The sequence below is a fragment of the Schistocerca nitens genome, chromosome 3, assembly GCF_023898315.1.
Source record: "Schistocerca nitens isolate TAMUIC-IGC-003100 chromosome 3, iqSchNite1.1, whole genome shotgun sequence".
NCBI lineage: Eukaryota > Metazoa > Arthropoda > Insecta > Orthoptera > Acrididae > Schistocerca > Schistocerca nitens.
Window position 1 is genome coordinate 491,691,760 of NC_064616.1, and position 23,561 is coordinate 491,715,320.

Here is a 23,561-nt window from a genome sequence, read left to right on the forward strand (position 1 = left end):
CTCATCAAGGATTGCCTGGTTGACTCGGCGGCTTATATTTGTCCACCAGACCTCACAGAAAAATTTGAAAAAATAGCTCTTTCGCCTCAAACTGTTGCTCACAGAGTCGAAGATATGGTCTCAGATATGGAGCAGCAATTAATGGAGAGAGCGGCAAACTTCATTTCACTTTCTATCGCTCTTGACAAGCCCGCGGACGTTGCGGACATATCTCAGCTCGTCATATTCATTCGAGGTGTCGACGACAATCTTCGTGTCACTGAAGAATTTCTCGATCTTATACAATTAAAAGACACAACCATGGGTTTGGATACTTTTCTAGCCATGGAAAATGTGTTAGAGTCAATGGGTTTAAAATGGGAACGCCTGACCAGTGTAACAAGGGATGGAGCCCTGCGCTACGAGGGATACGCACTGGATTTCTGAGTTACGTGAGGCCAAAAATGGCTGAAGTTGGCTGTTCCTTATTCGCAGCAGTCCATTGTCTGATACACCAGGAGGCACTTTGTGCGAAGATTGTCAACATAAAAAAATGTTATAGACACAGTTCTTCAAACGGTTAATTATCTTTGCTCGCATGGACTCACACATCGCCAATTTAAAGAATTTCTGGCTGAGATCGAAGAGGAATACCCGGACATCCCCTACCACACCGAAGTAAGATGGCTGAGAAGAGGAAGTGTGCTTCATCGGTTTTTCACCTTGAGGGGCGAAATAGATACCTTTTTGGAAATGAAAGGACGTCCAAAAGAATTACTTTGTGATCCTAAGTGGGTGGCGAATTTGGCTTTTTTGAGTGACCTTACTGGTCATTTAAATACTTTGAACATTTCACTCCAACGCGAAAATCATTATGTCATTGATTTAGTGCAGACAATTCAAGCATTTAAAAAAAAAACTTATTTGTGGGAAAAACGATTGCGTGAGAAGAATTGTGGACACTTTCCTGCACTAGACAGCGTTAAAGAAGATGTGGAGTTTTCAGATTATGTTGCAATCATTTGCGAATTACAAGAACGGTTTGAAAACAGATTTTTGGAGATAAGTGAGCGTCAATCGGCCTTAGATATATTGGTTCGCCCGTTTTCCCTTCGGCATAGGACGTCTCACAAGTGCTTCAACTAGAGCTGATTGACCTGCAGTGCAATATCCGCCTGAAGGAACGCTTTCTCATGTGTAAAACTTTGGATGACTTTTACAGCTGTCTTCCACGAGAGAAATACCCTCTTTTGCACAAGTACGCGGCCAAAGTTCTCTCAATGTTTGGTTCCACGTATATCTGTGGGCGCTTTTTCTCTCTTTTAAAGCTTGCTAAAACTAAGAACCGTTCATTACTTGGCGATAAAAATTTGATTAATTCTTTGAGGTTATCAGTCTCAGGGGATATTGTACCGAACATTGACAGAACCGTTTTCTCGAAAAAGAAAAAAGTGTAAAATGTTACTTGTCTTCTTTAACAACGTTGACTGTAAGAATTAAAATAAGTTTTCAAACTTGGTCGGTTAAAATTATTATGTACAAAACAGCAAACTAAGGATCAGGTTTCTAAACTCTGAAAAGGGATACAAAGAGATGCAGCCCGAAGTATAACAAAAAATATTTACTTGTAACTGCTAACAGTAAGAATGAGACACTACATCCCTTACATAAAGTTATTTCTAAAATAGAATATTTATGACTCTAATTCATTTAAGAAACTGATATAATTTTCAGAAGACGCCTATTGTACATATGACGAGTGTGCCTGTGCAATACTAATAGAATGAAGCTGTGGGTCAGAAAACAACTTGGATGTTCTTCGATTCTTGTTTTGGATATTGTTTTCTATAGCTTTGCGTAGCAATTCTGCCATACGAACACTAGTTGTTACCTAAACGGTAAATGGTTTGCTTGTTTTACCGCTCATCGGCCTCTTTTACAGAGGTGCGCTTCCTCTGTTCTTTTATTTGTGTTGTATCTGACAGCGGGACAGTCCAGCGCAGAGCAGTGGTGTGCGATCTCTCTCGCTCCGCAGCTCTCTCTCTCTCTCTCTCTCTCTCTCTCTCTCTCTCTCTCTCACTCCTATGGCGACACTAGCGACACACGGTCACGGACGGGGCGCTGAACTACATTGCCTTGCGCCCGCCGGGCGCAATTCTTGGATGAACTTGGTGTAGAGGGACGTGGCTTCAATAGTGATGAGCAGAGTGCCATACACTAAAGGAACAGGGACTGTGGAGAGTTGGTGTCCTTTGCTCCACATCCACTATCCCCTGTGATACTCATTTTTGTTGAAGTTCTACGATGTCTATGCCCATAATATCACGGTATCCTTGCTAAAGGTTGAGGGAGTTATGCAACTCTATTACATCATAGTCAACCAATTTTTCTGACTTCCTAAGAAGTTCCATTTGCTTTGCCCTATTAGTCTCAACGAATAAGAAACCATTTTGTAACTGCTTAACACACTTTAAGGTACCAGCAAGCCTTTCTTTATAAATACTGTTTCGACATTCCCTCCTTCCTCTTGATGATACAAACACATTGTGATTTACAACTCCTTAAGTTCCATTACTAACTGCAATTTGATTATCAGGACGACTAGCCTCCCTTATTTGTTTGGATTAGCAGTTGTGAGTACTCCTAGATGGCACATCCATCACACTGGGAATTACCGCCGCACTGTGTTCGCTGAAGCGTGCCCAGAGCTTACAGTGACAGAGGGCTTGTGGCACTTACCGGTCTCCAGCTCAGGAACCATGGGGTCACCAAGAGCATACCCAGAAACAAATGCTGAACCACTGAGGATGACATAGTAGGATCACTAGATGGGTGCTATATCTGCAGCAGTTTGCAATGGAGATAAGGTATGCAAGAAGTGATGAGAACATAAAAGCAGATGCTTCAATGTAATTGGATAGACAAAAAATCTACTCACCATGCAGTGGCAGGAGAATGCACATATAAAGGTACAGAAATTTGCAAGCTCTCGGGAAGAGTTTGGAAAGGTCTCCTAGAATGCAGGGTCACGGGCAACTTTCCCAAACTCTCCCTATTTCTTAAATATCACTAGTCCTTTACCTTCACCCCTCCTCCTTCCCCTTCAACCATTCTGCCAGAAGAAGGAGCCACTAGCTCCAAAAGCTTGCAAATTTACATATCTTTATATGTACGTTCTCCTGTTGCCCCTGGGCGAGTTGATTTTTTTATCTATCCAAACACATCATATTTCAAAAACTGATTGTTTTCATTGATATAGCACATGCTTTGCCTCAGATGCTAAGACCGAATGGAGATGATAGAGAGGGAGTAGCGTACGTGACAGGAATAAAAATACTATACTTTGAAAAGGTTAAATATGAGAGTAGGATTAAGATGATTTACCACAGTATTAAGCATGAGCTAAATACAGATGAAAACTTGAAGTTGGTCAAGCATTATCTGAACTCAAAAGATTTTCCAAGGTTTAAGTCTACTGTAAACAACACAAGGGTGTTCTTTTTAGAAGGAAGGCCGATAATGTGGAAGACCAGAGACGATGCTTCCTGGACCAGATTGTAGATAAATTGATTGACTTAGAGCATAAATCTATGGACATTTTGGGGCACATAGGTGTACTGCCAAGCTTCAAGAAAGTTTCATATTTAACAACATGAGGAGGGGGGTAGGCAAGTGTTTCACAGCTGTGATACAAGCCTGAAAGTGAAGGCAACTACCATGCCAACTGAAGGTTTGAGACAAAGTGCACTGACTGCTAGACCTAAAAAGCTAATAGCAGTAGATTTGTTTGGTCCTTTGCTGGTGTCAAGAGGAGGACGTAGTTATACTTTTGTGGCCTTAGAAACATTTTCAAAATTTGTCAAATTCTATCAGACCAAGAGAGCAAACACAAGGATTCTTTCTGATGTATTGAAAAATGATTACATACCACAACTGAGTAAATCAGAGGCCTTACTATGTCTAAGCTTTTCAAACAGTGCATGGAGAGGAATGATATAATGCACATTTAAATTTTGACTTATTTCCCAAAAGATAACATGAGCAAGAGAGTTATGAGGGACTTGAGTATGTTGTGCAGGACCTACTGCCATAAAAAAACATACTTCATGGGCCAGCTAGGTACCTACATTTGAGACAATAATAAAGAATGTATGGCATGAGGCCACAGGGTTTGCTCCATGAGAGACCATGCTGGGTGTTAAATCTTGTAATTTGATATATGAATAAACTGAGTTCCCAATTATTCAACAGCTAACTTCTAAGGAGAGAGAGAAGAGTGTGAAGAAACAAATTGGAAAAAAAGGCACAAGAAATAAATACATTGCATGAGAATGGGTTGAAACCTGCTGTATTTGAAACTGGGTACCCAGTTTTGGTTAAGGCCAAGGAACACTCACATAAAATTGTTGTGTACGACTTTGTACACAATGGTAGTAAGGAGAGGTGGACTACAGAGTGGTGTGGCAACTGTTGTAGGAAAGCTAGACAGGAGTAGAAATTATTAATGAACAAGATAACACAACAAACAGACAATTTACTTAACTTTTATTTCTCCAAGCTTATGAAGACTCATTACAAATAATGCAACAAGAAACAGAGTCCAGCTACCTCAATGTCAACAAGGATAAAGCACGAACGAAGGTGTCGTAGCATAGAGGTTCCAAGTGCAAGTGAGCTGAGTGGCTGCTGTCGGCTGTCCTATATTACGACGGCATAAGGTGCTCATAGCACAGAGCTGTTGGAGGTGTGGCTCAGCAGACATGCACCACTGGGTCCATCAGATCCCACGTGACCACTATCAGTGTCAGATGGAAACTTGCCATTCCATTACCAACTCTAGAATGCCAGTAGGGTGGTATCAATATGTGATACCACAAAAACATGACTCCGAAATATAGAGATTTTGGTGTGTGTACCATGGGCCATTTAAAGTAATGCAGAAACCGCATGAAAATGCATATTTGGTGTCATAACAAAAATCCAAGGAGTTATGTTTGGGGAACATCGTAAATCTAAAGTCATATATAAATAGAGGAATTATGTCATACAGAATGTTCAAAATATTATGCTAATGTAACAAGAGAAATGGGTTATTCAAATGGCAGCTGAGACAACCCCCTTTCTTATTTTTTTAAAAATAAAATCGTCATAACTTCTGAATGGCTTGTGTTGGGGTGTTCAAATAGCATGGTTGATCAAGGGGCTTGATGGGAATTAGTATGCGCGTGCGCACAGACGGTTTAGCGACAAAGCCAACTTTCATTTAGATAAGTTCATCAATAAAAATTGGTGCATTTGGCGGACTGAGAATCCGCATTTCACGATCGAGAAGTCTCTTCACCATCAACAGGTGAATGTGTGGTGTGCAATGTCCAGTCACAGAATAATTGGTGCAATATTCCTTGATGTCATGGTGACTATCAAATGTTATGTGATGGTTTCATCTCCATTATCCAAAAGTGACCCCGATTTCAACAAGATGTGGTTCATGCAAGACAGAGCTTGACCCCATCGAAGTAAGAGATTGACTGATGTTCTGGATGAGAATATGTATTTCTTTGCAATACATTAATAAAGTGTGCTGACTACAAAGTATGAAGAGAAAGCTTATTTGTGCATGATGCAACACAGACGGTGCCAAGGACTGTCCAAGGAAGAGGAATTTATGGTAACTAGTGATGACAGTCAATGAGCAATATAGGAGTTAGGGTAATTTGTTTGGAATTTTTTCCTTTGTGCACTGGAAAAAGGAGTGGGGGGGGGGGGGGGGGTGTTGTACCTCAGTGTGAAAATTGGTAAAGACAAGATAAAAGAAGTAAATAGTTAGACTCAGTAGAGAGAGGAAGTAATATTACGGCAAATAGTTGTGGATCATAAGAGATATGATTTGGACGGTATGAATTTGACTGGTTACAGCATGTGGTGTACGGGGGTTCCTTTGGAGAACAACTTGGAAAATCCTTGCAAGAATGTATTGTTTGGGAAATATAACAAATTCCAATATTATTCTTTCTGCACACACACTAAGGCAAACATTCAATCATGCAATAAAGGTGAACTGAAACAGTAGTGTAAAAAGGGGGTAAGATAGCTTCAGTTACAACTGGCTGGATGACAACAAAAGCAAGACCATGGCAAAATTCTGCAAATTAATTTTAGATAGTCCTTTATGCAGATGATCAATTAGAAAATGTCAAACAAAGTGATTGACAACATTATTGTTAAATTGGGCCTTTGTGAAAATTGTAAAACATCATTCATAGAAAAACTTCGTGCGGAATTTCCATCTTTTCAAAACATTGTTTCCTTAAACACTCACCGTAATCAAACTATGATGCCAGTTTCTGACACGCCATTGTTTTAACAATATGACATGACAAATTTTAAAACCATTTTCGTTCTAGTATGAAGAGTTTTATTCATCACGAAGAGTTTTACTCATCATGAAGTGTCTTTCTCTCTTGAAAACTGGTTACTTAAATGGCTGTCAATTAATGACAGTCTAAGTATCTCAAGAGATTTCAGGGCACTCTTAAGTCCTGTAGCCCATTTTAGAGGTAGAAAGAACAAACTTAATAACATTTTCAGATTACAGTTTTTATAAAGACAAACTCATTTTAACAAGATTGTGTCTTCTTATTGCAACAACTCTCATTTTAGCAGGAAGGAAGAAAGATTATGGTTTCCTGTCCTGTCATTGATGAAGGTATTGCAAATGGAACTCTGGCCCATATAGGACACAGATAGGGGATGAAATCACACTCTAGTTGATGTAGGGACACTATCATTAATGGTGAGAACAATAGGAACTAATTATATGAGCTACAAAATGGCTGATACCAGAAAAGGAAGGAAGGGAGGGAGGGATGTCACACACTGAAAATGACAGCTATATACCAAAAGGCTATGTAACAGCACAACTTTAGTTTCTGCTTTGTGTGCTAGTGACTGAAAAGCATATTATAGGTACACTAATGTTTCTACCAACGATCACAATGGCATGAAAATAGTGTAGATGCAGACTTCTTGCCTCACATCCCTCCCACTCCCACTAATCTCTCAACGTTCCTACCATTTATAAAAGGTGTACAACTTTGCTTCCGCCATTTTTCCCCAACATTTGAGGCTTTAATGAAACAAATTGGTTACACATGTATCATTCAAAGTATTTTCCATCACTGGCCACTACTTTCTCCCATCTTTCAGGCAGTGTACGAATCCCGCATCAAAAAAATTGTTCATCTTTTGAAGTGATCCACGAATCGATCCAATTTGTGACTTCTTCGTGGGATCGGAAGTATTGGTCAGCCAGGTCATGCGCCATTGATCTAAACAGGTGATAGTCAGAGGGAGCAATGTCTGGAGAACACAGTGGGTGGGACAGGACTTCCCATTTTAACATTTCCAAGTATGTTTTGACCTCTTTTGCAACATGGGGTCAAGCTTTGTAGTGCTGCAAAATCACTTTATCATGCCTCTCACTGTATTGTGGCTGTTTGTCTTTTAATGCTCTGCTCAAACGCATTAACTGCTTTTGATAACGAGCACCTATGATTGTTTCACTTGGTTTTAACACCTCATAGTACATGACGCCGAGCTTGCTGTGTCACTCCCGCTAATTGTGCCAATTCTTCTTGAGTCTTCACTTAGCAATGTCTCCAATTCTGCATCTTTGACAACATTCTCTCTTCCACCACTATGCCTGTCTACGATGTTAAAATCACTGCTCTTGAAGCGTTGAAACCACTCACAACACATTCTTTCACTAATAGCATCCTTACCATACGTACTTGAGAGCATTCACTGAGACTCAGCCACTGTTTTCTTCATATTGAAACAAAACACCTCCCCCAAATGATGAGAATTAGGCTCGTAAACTGACATTTTCATTGAAGAACAACTTTATGATACACACAAATCGACTAATGTTTGAATGAGGTTACGTTCACCAAGGTCGAAGCTAACTGCATGACATCTGCGATCTGTTTCTTTTGACTGCTACTTACCGTTGTCGCCACCTTTCGGCAAATGGAAGAAGCAAAGTTGTACATCTTGTAAGTTAACAAACACTAGCATAATCAATGTTCTGAGGTAGAGGCACACATTAGTATTCCATCTGTAGATAGAAATTATAAGCAACAGAAATGAATCTAGTACAGAAGAATGAACAATAAGTTAGAGGACGTACACAATCAAATTTGCTTCATGTAGTTCACTTAAAGGATCTTAAATAAGTGACCAAAAAATGAAGTTATCTTACGTTCTCTTTCATATTCTTGCATCTCTAAAGCCACTGCTGCACCTTCGGTGAAGTTCCAACTAGTAACATCCTGCTTCAGGTCACAGTAAGGACCTATTGCTTGGGACATCAGAACTCTGTTAAGGTCAGCTCTTTGGTATACCTGCAAGAAATATCATTTACCAAAAAATTAATGATGTCTATATATTAAATGTGATTTCTTTTGATAAACTGAAATAACTTCATTATTTTAATGTTAACAATAGGTAAAAAAAATCCTCTAAAATGAATGAGCAACAAAAGTAATAGTAGAATTTAGTCTTGTGCAATGCATATGGCATAGAAATTTTCACCTGCTGTAATTTATAGTTTTGAAACTGGCAATTATTCTTAAATCTTAACTACCCACTTAGCACCAGATTTTCATGGCCAGCTAGGTTTTTATGGTCAGCATTACCCCCTCTGGAGTTAGACATTTGGTGGTGGTTAGTATGTCTGATGTTAAAGGCAATGGATGTTCCAAAACATCATTAGATAACAATCCATGAAGTGGACAAACACGCAAACTTCAACTACCATTTCATAATGGTACATACAATGTATGTCTGCTGAAATTAGTATGTTACAATCATCACATAATTATTAAAATTGCAGTACCAGTTTTTTTCTTATGTAGATAAGGCTGAGACTTTCGTTATCTGAGCTGTTCTGACTCGTTTGTTTTCCACCTCGAATGCCATGGGGGTCGACTGCTAGGGAGAAACACCAGAGTAGATCCGCCATGCAGGATATCTGTGCAGGCATCCCTCCAGTGCCACCTGTGATCAGCTTGACTACGACCACCTATTTACTTACAAGAGTGCCACTGACTCTCATACCGTCTTTGCTCACTGTACTGTATTCAGACCACTTCTCTACATACTGTAATATTGGCTGATACACTGGACTATTCTTGTGGTTTGCTTTAAAGCTTGAACTATCAAATATATTGGCTGATGAATCTGCTGTGCTATTTTTATGTTCTTATTTACAACATAAGTGCTGACGATCGTTGTCGAACCTCATGCTACATCTGGTGAACATGGAACCTACACCCCAGCAGCCACCGTCGCTGGCTACTTTTCAGGCAGACTTCATCATTGAACCAGATCGGCTAGGTTTGGATGAAATATGTGCTCTATTAAACACTCAATTTTGCAGACACCGTCACGTTATATTGCGCCGAGTGGAACTCTATCACTGTCAAAAACAGCACACTCATACTGTGCTTGGGCAGCTGAACTACAGAGATTCAGTGGAAAAATGCAGTTTTATTACCCCCACAGCTAATGAATCTTATGTGGAAGTCGTGATTAGAGATACTATTATTAAAGCAGCCCCCAACATGCAAGTGTGTCAAAATGCATTACAGTTCAATGACCTCACTTTGGGGGATGTATTACAACCGACTCAATAACTGGGAAGTCTCCCAGGGAGTTGGCTGCCATTTGGAGTCTTGGGCAGATGTGGTGGCAGTAGTATCCGACCAGGGTACTAAGAGAAACTTGGCTGACATGGAGGAAGTAGCAGCCATAGACCGTAAACACACCCAGGCTCCATTCCTGCCTCACAAACGCGGAACACAATTGCAGTCCCGCAACAGGTATTTGCTTCTGCAGTGCTTTGACTGTTATCATATGCAGTCCTGGGATAACTGCCCTGACAGGTGGGCACAATGTTTTACTTGCAATAAAGATGGACATCTCCTCACTGTTAGAACCATAAGGATGTTAATGTAATTGTCACAGACTGCGTAAAGCAACAGTGATGTCGCAGAAATTGCTCATTATGCTGGCAATGTGCAACATGGAGATTCAACTACAGGCAAACATCAAAGCATCAGCTTCTTCCCTGAACTTCCCTATGTACCTCCAGCTCGATGCTTGACAGCTAGGACAAACTTCTTACCACAGCCCTAACATAATATAATGCTGACGGCTCTGAGCAACCGATTACTTATGCTTCAAAGACACTCAACGTCACTCAGAATTATTCCCAGACTGAAAAATGAAGCCCTTGCACACTGCAAACACAGTGAACGTTTTCGGTTTAGATGCTTTTTCCGCTTTTGGTTTTGCCACTGATGACTCGGTGACCCTCATCTCCAAACAATTCTCTTTTAAGGAACTGGAAGACATTTTTCAGTAGTGCCCAGACATTTTTCCTGGAAACCTCAGGAAGGCTACAAAGTTCATGGCACATATAACATTGAAAAACTCAGTGTGACCTCTTTTCTTCGGCGCACAGCCCATACCCTGGATGATGCAATAAAATATAAGCTGGACAAGTTGATGGCCTTGGATGTCACTGAACCTATTTCTGTCAGTGAGTGGGCAATGCCGCTGGTGATCAAGAATTCACCAGTGGGAAAACTTTGAATTATATGGTGATTTTATGATTACAGTAAACTCATAGCTGGAAATAGACACTTATCCGATTCCCAAACCAGAAGAACTTTTCACCTCACTCTCGGATGGACAGAATTTTTCAAAAATAACCCTGGCTCAAGATTCTTTGCAGGTGAAACTTGATGAATCATAAAAGGTATTGGTCACAAACACACCACACAGCCTCTACAAGTTTAAACATCTAGTTTTTGGTGTCGCTGGTGCACTGAATCTATTTCAACAGATCCTTGAGTAACTGCTTACGGATATTCCGGGCTGCATTAGTTACTTAAATGACATTGTAGTCACTAGGGCCACAACAAAGGAACATTTACAAAACCTGAGCAAACTGTTGCACATGCTGCAGGCCACTGGCCTCAAATGTAATAAGGAAAAATCAAAGTTCTTTCAACCATCGGTGTAATATCTCTCTCATGTCATTTCTCACAATGGACTGCAGCCTACAAAGAAACATGTGGAAGCTATGAAAGCTCTCCTCTGCCCTTCAAACTTAAACGAGCTTGAATCTTTTCTCTGAAAGATAGCTTATTACGGTAAATTCATTCACATTTTCTGCAATGATTGCTAACCACCTAAGCACTGTGTGGAAGAATGTTATCTCTTTTTCCTGGTCAAAGGATTATGAATGGGCACACCAGAGACTCAAACAGGTCTTAATCTCCATGCCTTATCTTGCGACTTTCCAGTCGGTGATGCAGTCTGTAGTGGCAGCTGACATATCGGAAAGGGCTTCAGTTGAAGCCCTAACATAATGTAATGCTGACGGCTCTGAGCAACCGATTACTTATGCTTCAAAGACACTCAACACCACTAAGAATTATTCCCAGACTGAAAAACGAAGCCCTTGCAATCCAATTTCCATTAACGTTCCATGTTTCTCTCTACAGAACCAAGCTCCACTTAATCACCGACCATAAACCATTAATATCACTCTTTGGCCCAGTCATTAAGCTGTTCAATTGCACAACCCATCAGCTCCAGTGACGGTTTACTTCTCAACAGAGATACCTATGAGATACACTTCCAAAATACTACTCAGCACAGATGCCTTCTCATCCTCTCAATGAGTCCCAATCCAGCGTTCAACCCAGCACACCATGGAACACTTTCCCATAACCATGTCTTGCGTTGCAGGCAGCATACGCAACGATAAGATATTATAACAAGCGCACTGCCACATCTGGCACTAACTCACAGACTGGATACCCAGTTGGAACTCTCGCCATGGCTGCCAGCCTCGCATGCTCTTACACTTGCTACTGCCAACTCTGACCATGCTGCCTGCTCCATCCTCTCCATGGTTCATGCCTGATACTGAAGTGTGGGTGTGCAGTTTTGGGCGTCAGGAAAAATGGATCCTGACAGTCATCAAGCATCAACAAGGCCACTGGATATTCACATTGGATGTGGGTGGCAGAATGGTGACCCATCATCAAAACCAACTCTGCTTGTGGCGGGGTGAACAACCTCCTCTGTTCCCGGTCACGTCTCTGGATGGCCACCTCAGTGATGCAGTGTGCCATTCCTCTCTTTCCCAGTCTCTGTCTTTTCTCAGTCAAGTTTTAGAACCTGTGCTTCCTCCTCCTCCACAACCTGACCTATCGCCCCAGCTGAACACTTATTAGTCTCCTTTTCTAGGCCACCCAATGAACACCAAACTCTGCCGAACCCTCTCTGCCTTACCGAGCAGCACCTCCGGTGCAGCCTCCCTTGCCCTCTGGATGTGGATATGGAATGCCCTCTGGCAACCACTCCACATTGCCGTGACCGAGGACCCCTGCATGTGCTGACTGGGACTGGTAAAGCCTATGAGCCCTTCTGATGATGCCATGGACATCACACTTGTCCACCGCAACCCTGGACTTTCAGCCAGTTGTGGGGCCACTCCATAAGCATTGCTCTTTGCCCCCTGTATATGGGGAGAACTGTGGTAAACCAAAGGAGTATAATCCCCTTCAGTGGAAACAAAATTCATCAATACCACAGTCACCGGCTGGTCGCAGTTACAACTAGTCTGTTTTCAGTCTTGAATGCCATGGGGGTCGCCTGCCAGAGAGGCACACTGCAGCAAATCCATTGCACAGGATGTATGCGCAGGCACATCTCTAGCGCCACCTGTGCCTGGCTATTTATGTTACTGACGCTGGTCACACACTCTCACTCTGTCTCCACTCATCACACTGTGTTCCAAACACATCTTTCTCCACTGGTACACACAAACCAAGTGTTTTCTTCCTCCTTTCAATACACAAGTGATCCCACAATATACTCAAAAAATACACTCTAAGAAGAAAAAGAAGAATAAGAAGAAAAAAAATCATTGCACCACAAAAGAATTATCTGAATGGGATGGAAATAGGTGGATGTGATGTACATGCAATAAAAAATAAATGATTACAATTCACAAGAATTGGATGATTTATTCAAGAGAGAGAGCTTCAGAAACTGGGCAAGTCAGTAACATGTTGATCCACCACTGGTCCTTAGCAAATAGTTATTCGGCTTGACATTGAGTGAGAGAGTTGTTGGATGTCCTCCTGAGGGATATGCCATATTCTGTCCAGATGTCACATCAGAGTGTCAAAATGCTAAGGTGCAGGAGGTCCCTGCCCATAATGCTCCAAACATTCTCAATTCAGGAGAGATCCAGTGATCTTACTGGCCAACGTAGTATTTGGCAAGCATGAAGACAAGCAGTGGAAGGCACTATCTTGCTGAAATGTAAGCCCAGAATGGTAGGCTATGAAGAGCAACATAATGGGGTGTAGAATATCATCAATGTACTTCTGTGTGATAAGGGTGCTGCAGATAACGACCAAAGGAGTCTTGCTATGAAATGAAATAGCACCCCAGACCCTCACTCCTGGCTGGTGAGTCGTACGGCGGTTGACAGGTTGGTATCCCCCCGCTGTCCGGGGTGTCTCCAGACACATTTTCAGCCTGGAATCTCATTGACTGGAGTGGAGTAGAACTGCCTTCAGTGATGAATCCTGCTTTGAATTCAGTTCTGATGATCAGTGAAGGCTTGTCTGGAGATGCCACAGACAGCAGTGGCACCACAATGCTGTATTAGAGGTCCTGCCATGAGGATACAGGTTGTCTGTGATGTATTGTACCATCAGAGTTCCCTCAGTCACTATCAGTCACGACTTGAAGTCATAACTGATGACTCCCCACATGAAGACACCAGAAGTAACACCACTGAGCCTCTCCAAAACATTGGAAGAATAGGACCTGTGCCCAGGTCACCATCAGACTTACTACGGTCCTCCTGTGTAGTGCAGAATAGTGAGTAATCTTAGAACACAATGTAGCATAATTCATCAGCCTTCCACACTTCCTGGTCACGGCACCACTCCAAATGTAGGTTTGTGCTTTGGTGTTAATGGCAGCCTGAGCACTGAGTGGTAATTCCCTATCAATTCCTATCAATGATGCGGGATGACACAGAATGTTGCAGGGAGTGCATTACTTGTTTTTGGATGGCTGGCACAGATGTTACGAGATTACAAAGTGCCTGATGAGCAATATGGTGACCTTTTTGGTAGTCGGATGTGGTCGACTGGAACCTTGATGATGAGACTGCCTGCCCTCACATTCCCTTGTATTTCTGCATTTGGCCACTGTCACATCTGAATGTCCCACAAATCTGGATATTGCATAGTTCCATTAGCCATCCAAATGGAGACCCGTAGTGAGGCCCCTTTCAAATTCTGTCAAGTGCTGATAATGCCGTCTCATTCAGGTACACAGCATCTCCATATTCTTCACAGCGATCTCACCAACTGATGCAGTTCATGCCCCTTAAATAATCTATTGGGCCTGGTAACAAAACTAAACACGAATAAAACTAATGTAATCCGGTGGCCACTGTCATGCAAGCTGGTGGCCAATATACCTGTCACGCAAGCTGGTGGCCAATATACCTGTCATGCAAGCTGGTGGCCAATATACCTGTCATGCAAGCTGGTGGCCAATATACCTGTCACAGGCAGTGTATTTGAAACCTCAATTTTTTGGAGCTGTTCAAAGATACTATGCTACACGAGACATCATAGGCATTTTCAAGGCTGGAAAGAAAGATCTGTAAAGTGTTGTCCAAGTTAAACAGCTTTCAGCTAGTTTACAAAAGGGAGGATGACACGGTTTGAATCTGCACTAGAAGCAAATACAGAATTTCCTGGACTCAAAGACAATTGTGTGTTATTGCTAATCATGAGCTGCAAGCTATTTGTTGTGTAACTAGTGAGAGCAATAATATGATAGATAATGCCATGCTTGTTCCTCCGTGTTGACAAAACTAAAGTCCAAGGTAGCTCAGTGTATAACTGGTGGAAGGCTGTTGAAAGCTGAAGCCTGGCTTCCTATAGCGATGGCTTTTTTTAACAATCCACCACTGTCTATGCAATATTCTCATATGTTTCTGGAGATGTCTCTGTTTCAATAAAGATGTTATTGGTGATTCCAGTCTCCCAGAATTACTAGTGATGGCTAACGGAACTCTTGCCGAGACTTTGTAAATGAAAAAATTGTTCACATGGCTCTGAGCACTATGCAACTTAACTGAGGTCATCAGTCGCCTAGAACTTGGAACTAATTAAACCTAACTAACCTAAGGACATCACACACATCCATGCCCGAGGCAGGACTCGAACCTGCGACCGTAGCGGTCACTCGGCTCCAGACTGCAGTGCCTAGAACCGCATGGCCACTCCGGCCGGCTTTGTGAATGATTTATACAATGTATCCAGTGTCGAATGCTAGTGTTATGATCAACTATACATCACCCAGTTTTCTATGGCTATTGTGCATTTTTGTAGTTTTATTTTGAGAATGGCTGTCTGAGAAATAGTGGTAAACAGGCACATAACTACAGAATGTTACCTGCTTTCAAATGAGTATGTGTGATGGGGCTGATGGAGAACTGTAGATCGGGGGGAGGAACACGAAGTTAATGGTGGAGAATCACCATGTAGCTGAATATGACTTCCACTGTCACCATGACAAATCTTCCGTGACAAAATACATTCAACAAGTTAATGTCTGGAATAGGTCATTATGATTGGATATTCACATGACCACCTGATAAAGGTCACATTTTTCATACTCGACTTTTACATCTACAGTGGAAAAGAAAAACTTTTGACAGTGAAAATGCTTAAAGTATTTGAGATTATTACCTTACTTCAAGCTCGACAAATCCAGCCTACATATAACTGAACAGCGATGACACGTTAATGGTTACCGTAACTAGCTTTTCTGGCAAATGTATCATTCACTTACCTTGTAACACTATGTACTGCCAATTTAAGGTTCTGTTATGTAAGTATGCATAATAGTGATAACTACAGCCACAAAATTCTTTTGTGTAGGATTAGTCATTCAGTTTCTTCACTTTGGTGGTCAGTTGTTAGCTATAATGAGGGTATTCAACCAACAAGGTTTCTGGAGGTGGTAAGTTCCTATGGGTCCAAACTGCTGAGATCCTCGGTCCCTAGGCTTACACAGTACTTAATCGAACTTAAACTAACTTACACTAAGGACAACACATACACCCATGCCTGAGGGAGGACTCGAACCTCCGACGTGTGAGGGGAGCCGCGTAAGGTGCCTCAGACCGCACGGCTACCCCGTGCGGCCAAGGTTTCTGGAAAACAGTATTTTATTGAAACCCTTCTGGAGCCCCTTCAGAGAGTTCTAGTTTTCCTATTTGCAGATTGGCATTAGTATGTTAGTCCTTTAAGAAATTATGGCATACAATCAGAACAACTGGAATCATTCTGTAGAAACGGTTCTCAGCAAAATATCAGATGTTGTCATCAAATTCCCCACAATATTTCATCGGCACAACTGACCGACATCTTCACGTGTGACAAACACACTGCCGAGCAGTGAATGAAGCCTCCTATTTATGCAAGTCAAAGCAGAAAATGTGCAGGCATGAAGGCACCAAATTCGTTGGTCAATAGCGAAGATTTCCTGAATGGTAATGGGAAGGATAGCTAAACCACCTGTCAGACAATAAGGCAAGAGCTTCAGTGCACGCACACAGGGACACTGCTGAGGATATGAGGAAGGAGATGTGTCATGTCCTGACACAGGCCCAGTACCAAAAAACGATATGTCAGCTGGAAGGGTGTCAGTGCTTTGATCTCTATGTAAGGATTCTGATATAGTGATCTTACCTGTGGTTAAATGTAACTCAACTGTCATTCTGTCCATATCGATGCTCTGGGTAGTTTTAATTAAAGTGCAGCTACTCATGGAAGTCCAGTGTGGGCTGTAATTATTGTATGGGAGTGAAACTTGGTAGATATGTTAATGTAGAACCAATTTATGGGGGAAAAAAATCAGTTGCAATTTTGGTCACTAGGTGCAAATCTAGCACTGTACACTGTTTGTTTGACAGTGTGACATCCACACTGTCATTTGACAAGCCATAATGTGAGTGAACAGTACAGCTATCGAGAAGAGAGACAGTGCGCTGTTAGTGAAACACTTGTATGTGAACGGCAGCAATTACAGTGCTGCACAGAGAGTTTACCGTTGATTGAAAGAAGAGAGGTCAGATGTCGTCAACTGATTTAAAGAAGATGATAATGAAATTCAAAAACACGGGTGAGCTTGGTGTGGCACCTGGAAAAGTACCTGCTACTGTAACTGGCCATGCAGCTTGTCCCTCGCGTAGACATAGCACTCGCGCAGTTTCATGAGAATTGTCCATCCCATGGTCAACAGTACAGCAAGTTTTTTGGCTATATTACACCAGTACCCATACAGGATAAAGATGATGCAGCAACTGACCCTCATGATCTGCAGCAACATTGCCAGCCCCAGTGGCCGAGCGGTTCTAGGCGCTTCAGTTCGGAACCGCGCGACTGCTACGGTCGCAGGTTTGAATCCTGCCTCGGGCATGGATGTGTGATGTCATTAGGTTAGTTAGGTTTAAGTAGCTCTAAGTTCTAGGGGACTGACGACCTCAGATATTATGTCCCATAGTGCTCAGAGCCATTTGAACCATTTGCAGCAACATTCTAAATTTGCTCTTTAGTTTCTGGCATGGATTGAGCTTGAAGATATGTGGCTGGGCTATATTTCATTGTGTGACAAGGTACATTTTACACTACAGGGTGCAGTGAATATACAGTACTGTTGAATTTTGTGTACTGTGGATTCACAAGTACCTTTATTCTCGATCCACTCTTCTTTGAAGAGAATACATCAAGAGGGTCTGTCAGGTGTACCATGATGTCTGCATGTTATTGAGGTCTCCTTGCACAGCATGTGACTTCTGCTTTGGAAGAATGCAACTATGTAAATACCACTGTTCTCATCCAAGACTGTTAGCAATAAAATTAACATTATGCCTTTCTCACTTGTCTGACCTTTCCTGCCCACATCCCATTCGTAATCCAGTACATTATGGAAAAATTTCTATACGTTTTTCTTACATTCACGGCACCAAATTTGCACCTGCTGTCCAAAATTGTAACTAATTTTTTCCAGCATAAATTTGTTCCACATTAACTCATTATAATAACTACCAAGTTTTGCTGCCATACAATAATTACAGCTCACGCTGGACCTCCGTGAGTAACTGCACTTTAATTATAACCACATGGTATACAAGAAAGATGAATCAACTATTGGACGACTCTGCCTATAGCATTCAAAACAAGACTGTCCAGCCAAAATACAACAAAAACTTTAAAGCTCTAAAGAACAGCACAATCTCTGATGATGTGGCAAAGAGACTTTGTACACAGGTACCCATTCCTCCCAGGTTATACAGATTGCCTAAGATTCATAAGGACAATGTTAGAGTGGTACCATGACCAGGCAGCATAGTGTGCTGATGAACTGCATTACATAGAGTTCAGTGATGAATCACCATTCTGCACTATCCGGATGAGCATATTCAACGAGTACAGCAATAGACTGGAGGAGAGGTCCCATTCTTCCAATGTTTTAAAGAGGCACAGTGCTTTACTCCTAGCAATATGGTGTGGAGAGCCATCTGATATGACTTCACATCATGACTAGTAATGACAGAGAGAACTCATGACAGCGCATTGGTACGTCATGTACATCCTATGTCCTCATGTGTTACTTCTCATGCGACAATCTCGTGGTGCCATTGTTCAACAGAATGATGCTCGTCCACACATTGCACATGTCTCCACAAACTGTCTGTGGGTTGTTGAGGTACTCTTGTAGCCAGCAAGATCCGCAGATCTGTGCCCGATAGAATGTGTGGGACCAACTTGGAAGCCAACTCCATCCCAGAGCCAGTACTCAGGGTATCAATGACCAATTACAACAGTAATGTGGCAGCTTGCCTCAGGACAGAACATAATGGCCCTATGATACCCTTACCAACAAAATCATAGCATGCATCCAGGCCAGAGGGGGTGCAACATCATACTGACAAATGAGTTCATACCACCAAATTCTTTGTAAATTAGACTTAATTTTGTAATCATTTAAATAACACCACATACCCTGTCAAGTTTCATTTCGTTACCTTCTGCCCTTATGGTTCTTTTTTCTTTTTCTTTTTTCTCTTTTCAGACAGTGTAAATGTCTCATATACAGTACCGTTGGTGGAAATTTTAAGACTGAGAAGGATACGTACTATTGAAATGAATTAATACCACAGATAAGGCATATGGCAATACACAAATAATTAAGACCGACAAACTACACATCACAGAATATTCTTCATGGTGTGAAGCCCTCACATGTTACAATCTGGACCTCTAAACATTGTGGCATGGAATCAAAGAGGATATTGTTTGTATCTCCATCCTTGTGACAGGAGGTCTGGGGGACTACGGTCATTCACTATTCTAAGAAAATGCACTTTGTACGCAATAAATGACAACATAAGGACGGCTGTAAATGTTTCATTTTCAAAGAGGGTATGTTCCGGGTGAATCTTGCTCTTCGCATTTTTTTCTGAGAGTTAATAAGGCAGCAACTATGGTAGCTGATGGACCACAATGTACAAGTTACTGACCAATCGTATCTCAATTATATACGGGGCTAACATCAGTTTCAGGAAAACTGTGGTACTTCTCGTAGGAGCAGAAAAACTGGTCCAAGGTGTAACATCAGACAGATGAAGTGAGTTGATTATACAGGAAATGCAATACATCTGTGCCAACTCTGTAACTGCCTATGCACCATGTGTAAGGCTTGCTACTTGACTGCCTGGAAGAGGGTTCTCCAGAATGCCTGGTGGATACACGACAGGTATGGATCTGACTGAACATTCCAGCAACTGGATCCCAACATATGTGAGGCACAGAGCCTATAAAACTTTTAAGAATGTGTTTATATGGGACTCACTATCATTCTGGCTTAACTCTTTAATTGGAAATAAAAATGAAAGCCCATATTATACCCACAAATTTCTTGCTGAAATCACTTATCTTCATTTTTGAAAACTAAAATTGAAACTTTGTCTATTTTGGAATGTGGATTAATGCTGAAAAATCATCCGCCACTACTGTATGGATTCTTGTGATCGGGGAGACAACACTCTCCCGTGTCTGTTTTCTCATGGTGTAATTGTTTGAGGAGTGGAGAGATTATCTGAAAATGCATAGTTTGTTTTATTGCTTCAGTGAACAAATTCACTGACAAGGTTGAAACCTGGGAGAATATTTACCCAAACAATGCAATTGAGAAGAGAGTTATGAAATAGTTGGCTTTACTGTGTATAAGTTGCACTATAATTGTAATGCTTTTCTTTTTCAGAAAGTAGTGCAAGGTATGGTATCTTATATCATAGAACGTATCCAACCACTTTTCATAACACAGGCGGGTGTGTGGCGTACTTTGTACACATCTGTTGCCACTTGCAATGTTACCCCCACAGTAATGAACAACTTGAGGCATTTAACAGTGCAGTTGCATCAGATACTTGCCAACTGCTTATTTGATTGCTAATTACCTCACAAATAACTGCCTCATTTTGAGATTGTGCTGCTAACCTGGAATCTGGGTCATTTTCTTGCACAGATCATAATTTTCTTCTCACCTAGCTTGCTGTTTATTTTATATTACTGCTGCTCACTTGGACGTATGACAAAACACCTTATCACTGTGTTAGCTGAAGCAATAATGAAGGAATAGGTATGGGCTCACAATTGTAAAAACAACAATGGAATAGCCCAAGACAATGTTATTTGTGATTGGTACACTTTATACACAAGCGTGCTTGCTAGTGGGTTAAAAGAAAGAAATTAACTTTAATTTTGCCTCAAATTTATGGTTTTGAACAAGGAAGGTCATTCAACACACAAAATTCAACTGATCTTCCTTTTAAATTGTGAACTATCTATCCTAACAGACCACTGAACACGGTGCTGGCTCACTAGCTCAGCAGTATTGTGGCCACCATCTATTGTTTCCCACCTGGAGGACTAGTACACACTATCTGTGTACTTCCTCCTCTTTAAAGAAATTGCAAACAGCCAGATCAAAAATCAGCAAGGAAACCTTTTTAAAAAAAAACTCTGCACTGTAGGTATTCTCACAACCCAATACTGTTTCAGAGATAGGTCCTGTCTCCTGATACTACTGCTCATCAGTTCTTATGCACTCCGTCTTCAGGCCAGGCCCATCGGGACCATCCGACCGCCGTGTCATCCTCATTGAGGATGCGGATAGGAGGGGCATGTGGTCAGCACACCGCTCTCCCGGTCGTTATGACGGTTTTCTTTGACCGGAGCCGCTACTAATCGGTCGAGTAGCTTCTCAATGGCTCAAATGGCAACAGCGCGTGGCGGCTGGATGGTCACCCATCCAAGTGCCGGCCACGCCCGACAGCGCTTAACTTCGGTGATCTCGCGGGAACCGGTGTATCCACTGCGGCAAGGCCGTTGCCTCATCAGTTCTTGGTTAACTGAAAAACTGAGAGTCACATAACAGTAACGTAAGGGAACAATGACTAGATACTGAGACAGTTGCAATCCCCATGGAAGAATTTGACAATCATTAAGAAGTCTAAAACCCCTAAAGTAACAGTTTCAGATGATATTAGAGTGGAACAGATTAAACATTTGCGCAACTTTGCAAGTTCATTGCATCTGTTGGTTTTCCTTTGTTTATTTGTCCCTAAATGGTGAACAAACCCCTAATCCTTATTTTCTTATTACTGTAGCTCGTGGTTGTGGTGGCCTGAGTGAATCCTGGTGCACTAAAGTGTGCAGTCTCACTACACAAGGAAATTATGTCATTATGATAGACCTGCGAGACAATGATAAAAATGCCGCCACCTTTATACTATCAGCTCTGTAGCAACCTGACTATATTCCATTAAATTCCAAATTCTTTCCACTGAACGGGATAAATACTGCAATATCATCAAACTTTTCAGCCAAGAAAAATTCTGAGGACCAATGTTCAAAAAAAGAAAGATCCATAACTCACAGAAAATTAAACACATCAGTTCTCACAGAAATACAATAGTTATTTAACTATTTTGAACTACATTTTTCTATTTATCTATTTTGAACTACAAAATGACGTATTAGCCGTCACTACCAGAAGTTACAGTTGTAAAGTAAACAACACTCGCCTTTAAAATTCAGTGCTGATGAATCTCTACACCCACCCACATGAACATAATTTAAGAGTTATTGTAATCTGACCATTCCTGAAATATAACTTGTCCAGTCCCCATAGATCATAAATGTCTGTCTTGCGAAACCAATATGCAACTGAAATTAATTAATGTCATGCAGCTGTCTGGCTGCTAAGACCTCTCCTATAGCCTTGACTTGTGTGTGTGTGTGTGGGGGGGGGGGGGAGGGAAGGAGGGAGGGGGGAGGGAGGGAGGGAGGGAGGGAGAGGGGCAGAGTGGGACAGAGAGAGAGGGGGGGGGGGAGAGAAAGAGAGAGAGAGAGAGAGAGAGGAGGTGGTATTGACGTTGGCTTCATAATTTTAGGAATCATTCTCCAAGAATTTCTTTTTGGAGTTGCATATACTTTGTCTGATGTAAGACAGACCATCTTTCGCAGCTTTCTGAAGAAGGAAAATATATGAATTACAGTACAGCTGATATGCAGTATGGCCAGCTATTTCATTATTCTCACACTTGAGTGCATACTTTGGGTAAACATTCACCTAAAAATTTCAATGTTATCTTAATTCTAGTGAATTTGTTTGTTGAAATGATAAAATTATTCATTTTCAGATCAGCAACCCACTCCCCAAACCACTATGGCATGAGGAAAAAGATGCTGTATAGCGTTTTCCTTTATCACAATAGTCCATACACTAGCAGCAGGTAATTTTTTGGTATTAATCTGCATTAAAAAACGTGCCAAGTTATAATTTCAATTTGCAAAAGATGAAGATAAGTGATTTTAACAAGAAACATGTAGGTATAATTGAATTTTAATTTTCACTCTGGAGTGCCTTCTTATAGCCAATAAAGTAAGCAATCCTTACACATGGGGCATACGCAGTTCCGGAGTGGGTATCAGATATCTTGCAGTTCCCATAACAATTACATACTTTCTCTGTCTGGCTTTGTGTATCTTGAACCAGTTTTCCTTCTCTTACTGCCAAATACTCTGAATTTTCTGCTGTTTTGTGTATGGTGACCCAATTTTTGGCGTTTCAGTGTACATATCCTTTGCAGTTCTCCTGTACAGTGCTAACATTGTGGATAAGATGTGTGGTCCTGTAACCAATCAGTGTTGCATGTGAACACCTCTTTCTACTGGTTCCACACACCCATCACCTTTATAGCAGCATGACATGTACAAATTCAGCTGCCACAGTACATCAAATATTTCTTGGGGCCCCCAACATTCTTCCCCATTAACTATGACTCACAGGTTAACATTGGTCTTTTGATATCAATGATAAATACTTCCACT

At 41.4% G+C, this 23,561-nt stretch overlaps 1 protein-coding gene and 1 pseudogene across 1 annotated transcript in view; both read right to left on the reverse strand.

Moving 5' to 3' along the window:
• LOC126248419 (uncharacterized) overlaps nt 1–23,561 on the reverse strand; it is a 121,598-nt gene that overhangs the window by 13,704 nt on the left and 84,333 nt on the right. The window contains exon 10 of the mRNA XM_049949384.1: nt 8,240–8,381. Within this exon, the coding sequence (XP_049805341.1) occupies nt 8,240–8,381 (142 nt within the window). The remainder of the gene's footprint in view (nt 1–8,239; nt 8,382–23,561) is intronic.
• Nucleotides 21,443–21,559, reverse strand: LOC126249988 (5S ribosomal RNA; annotated as a pseudogene).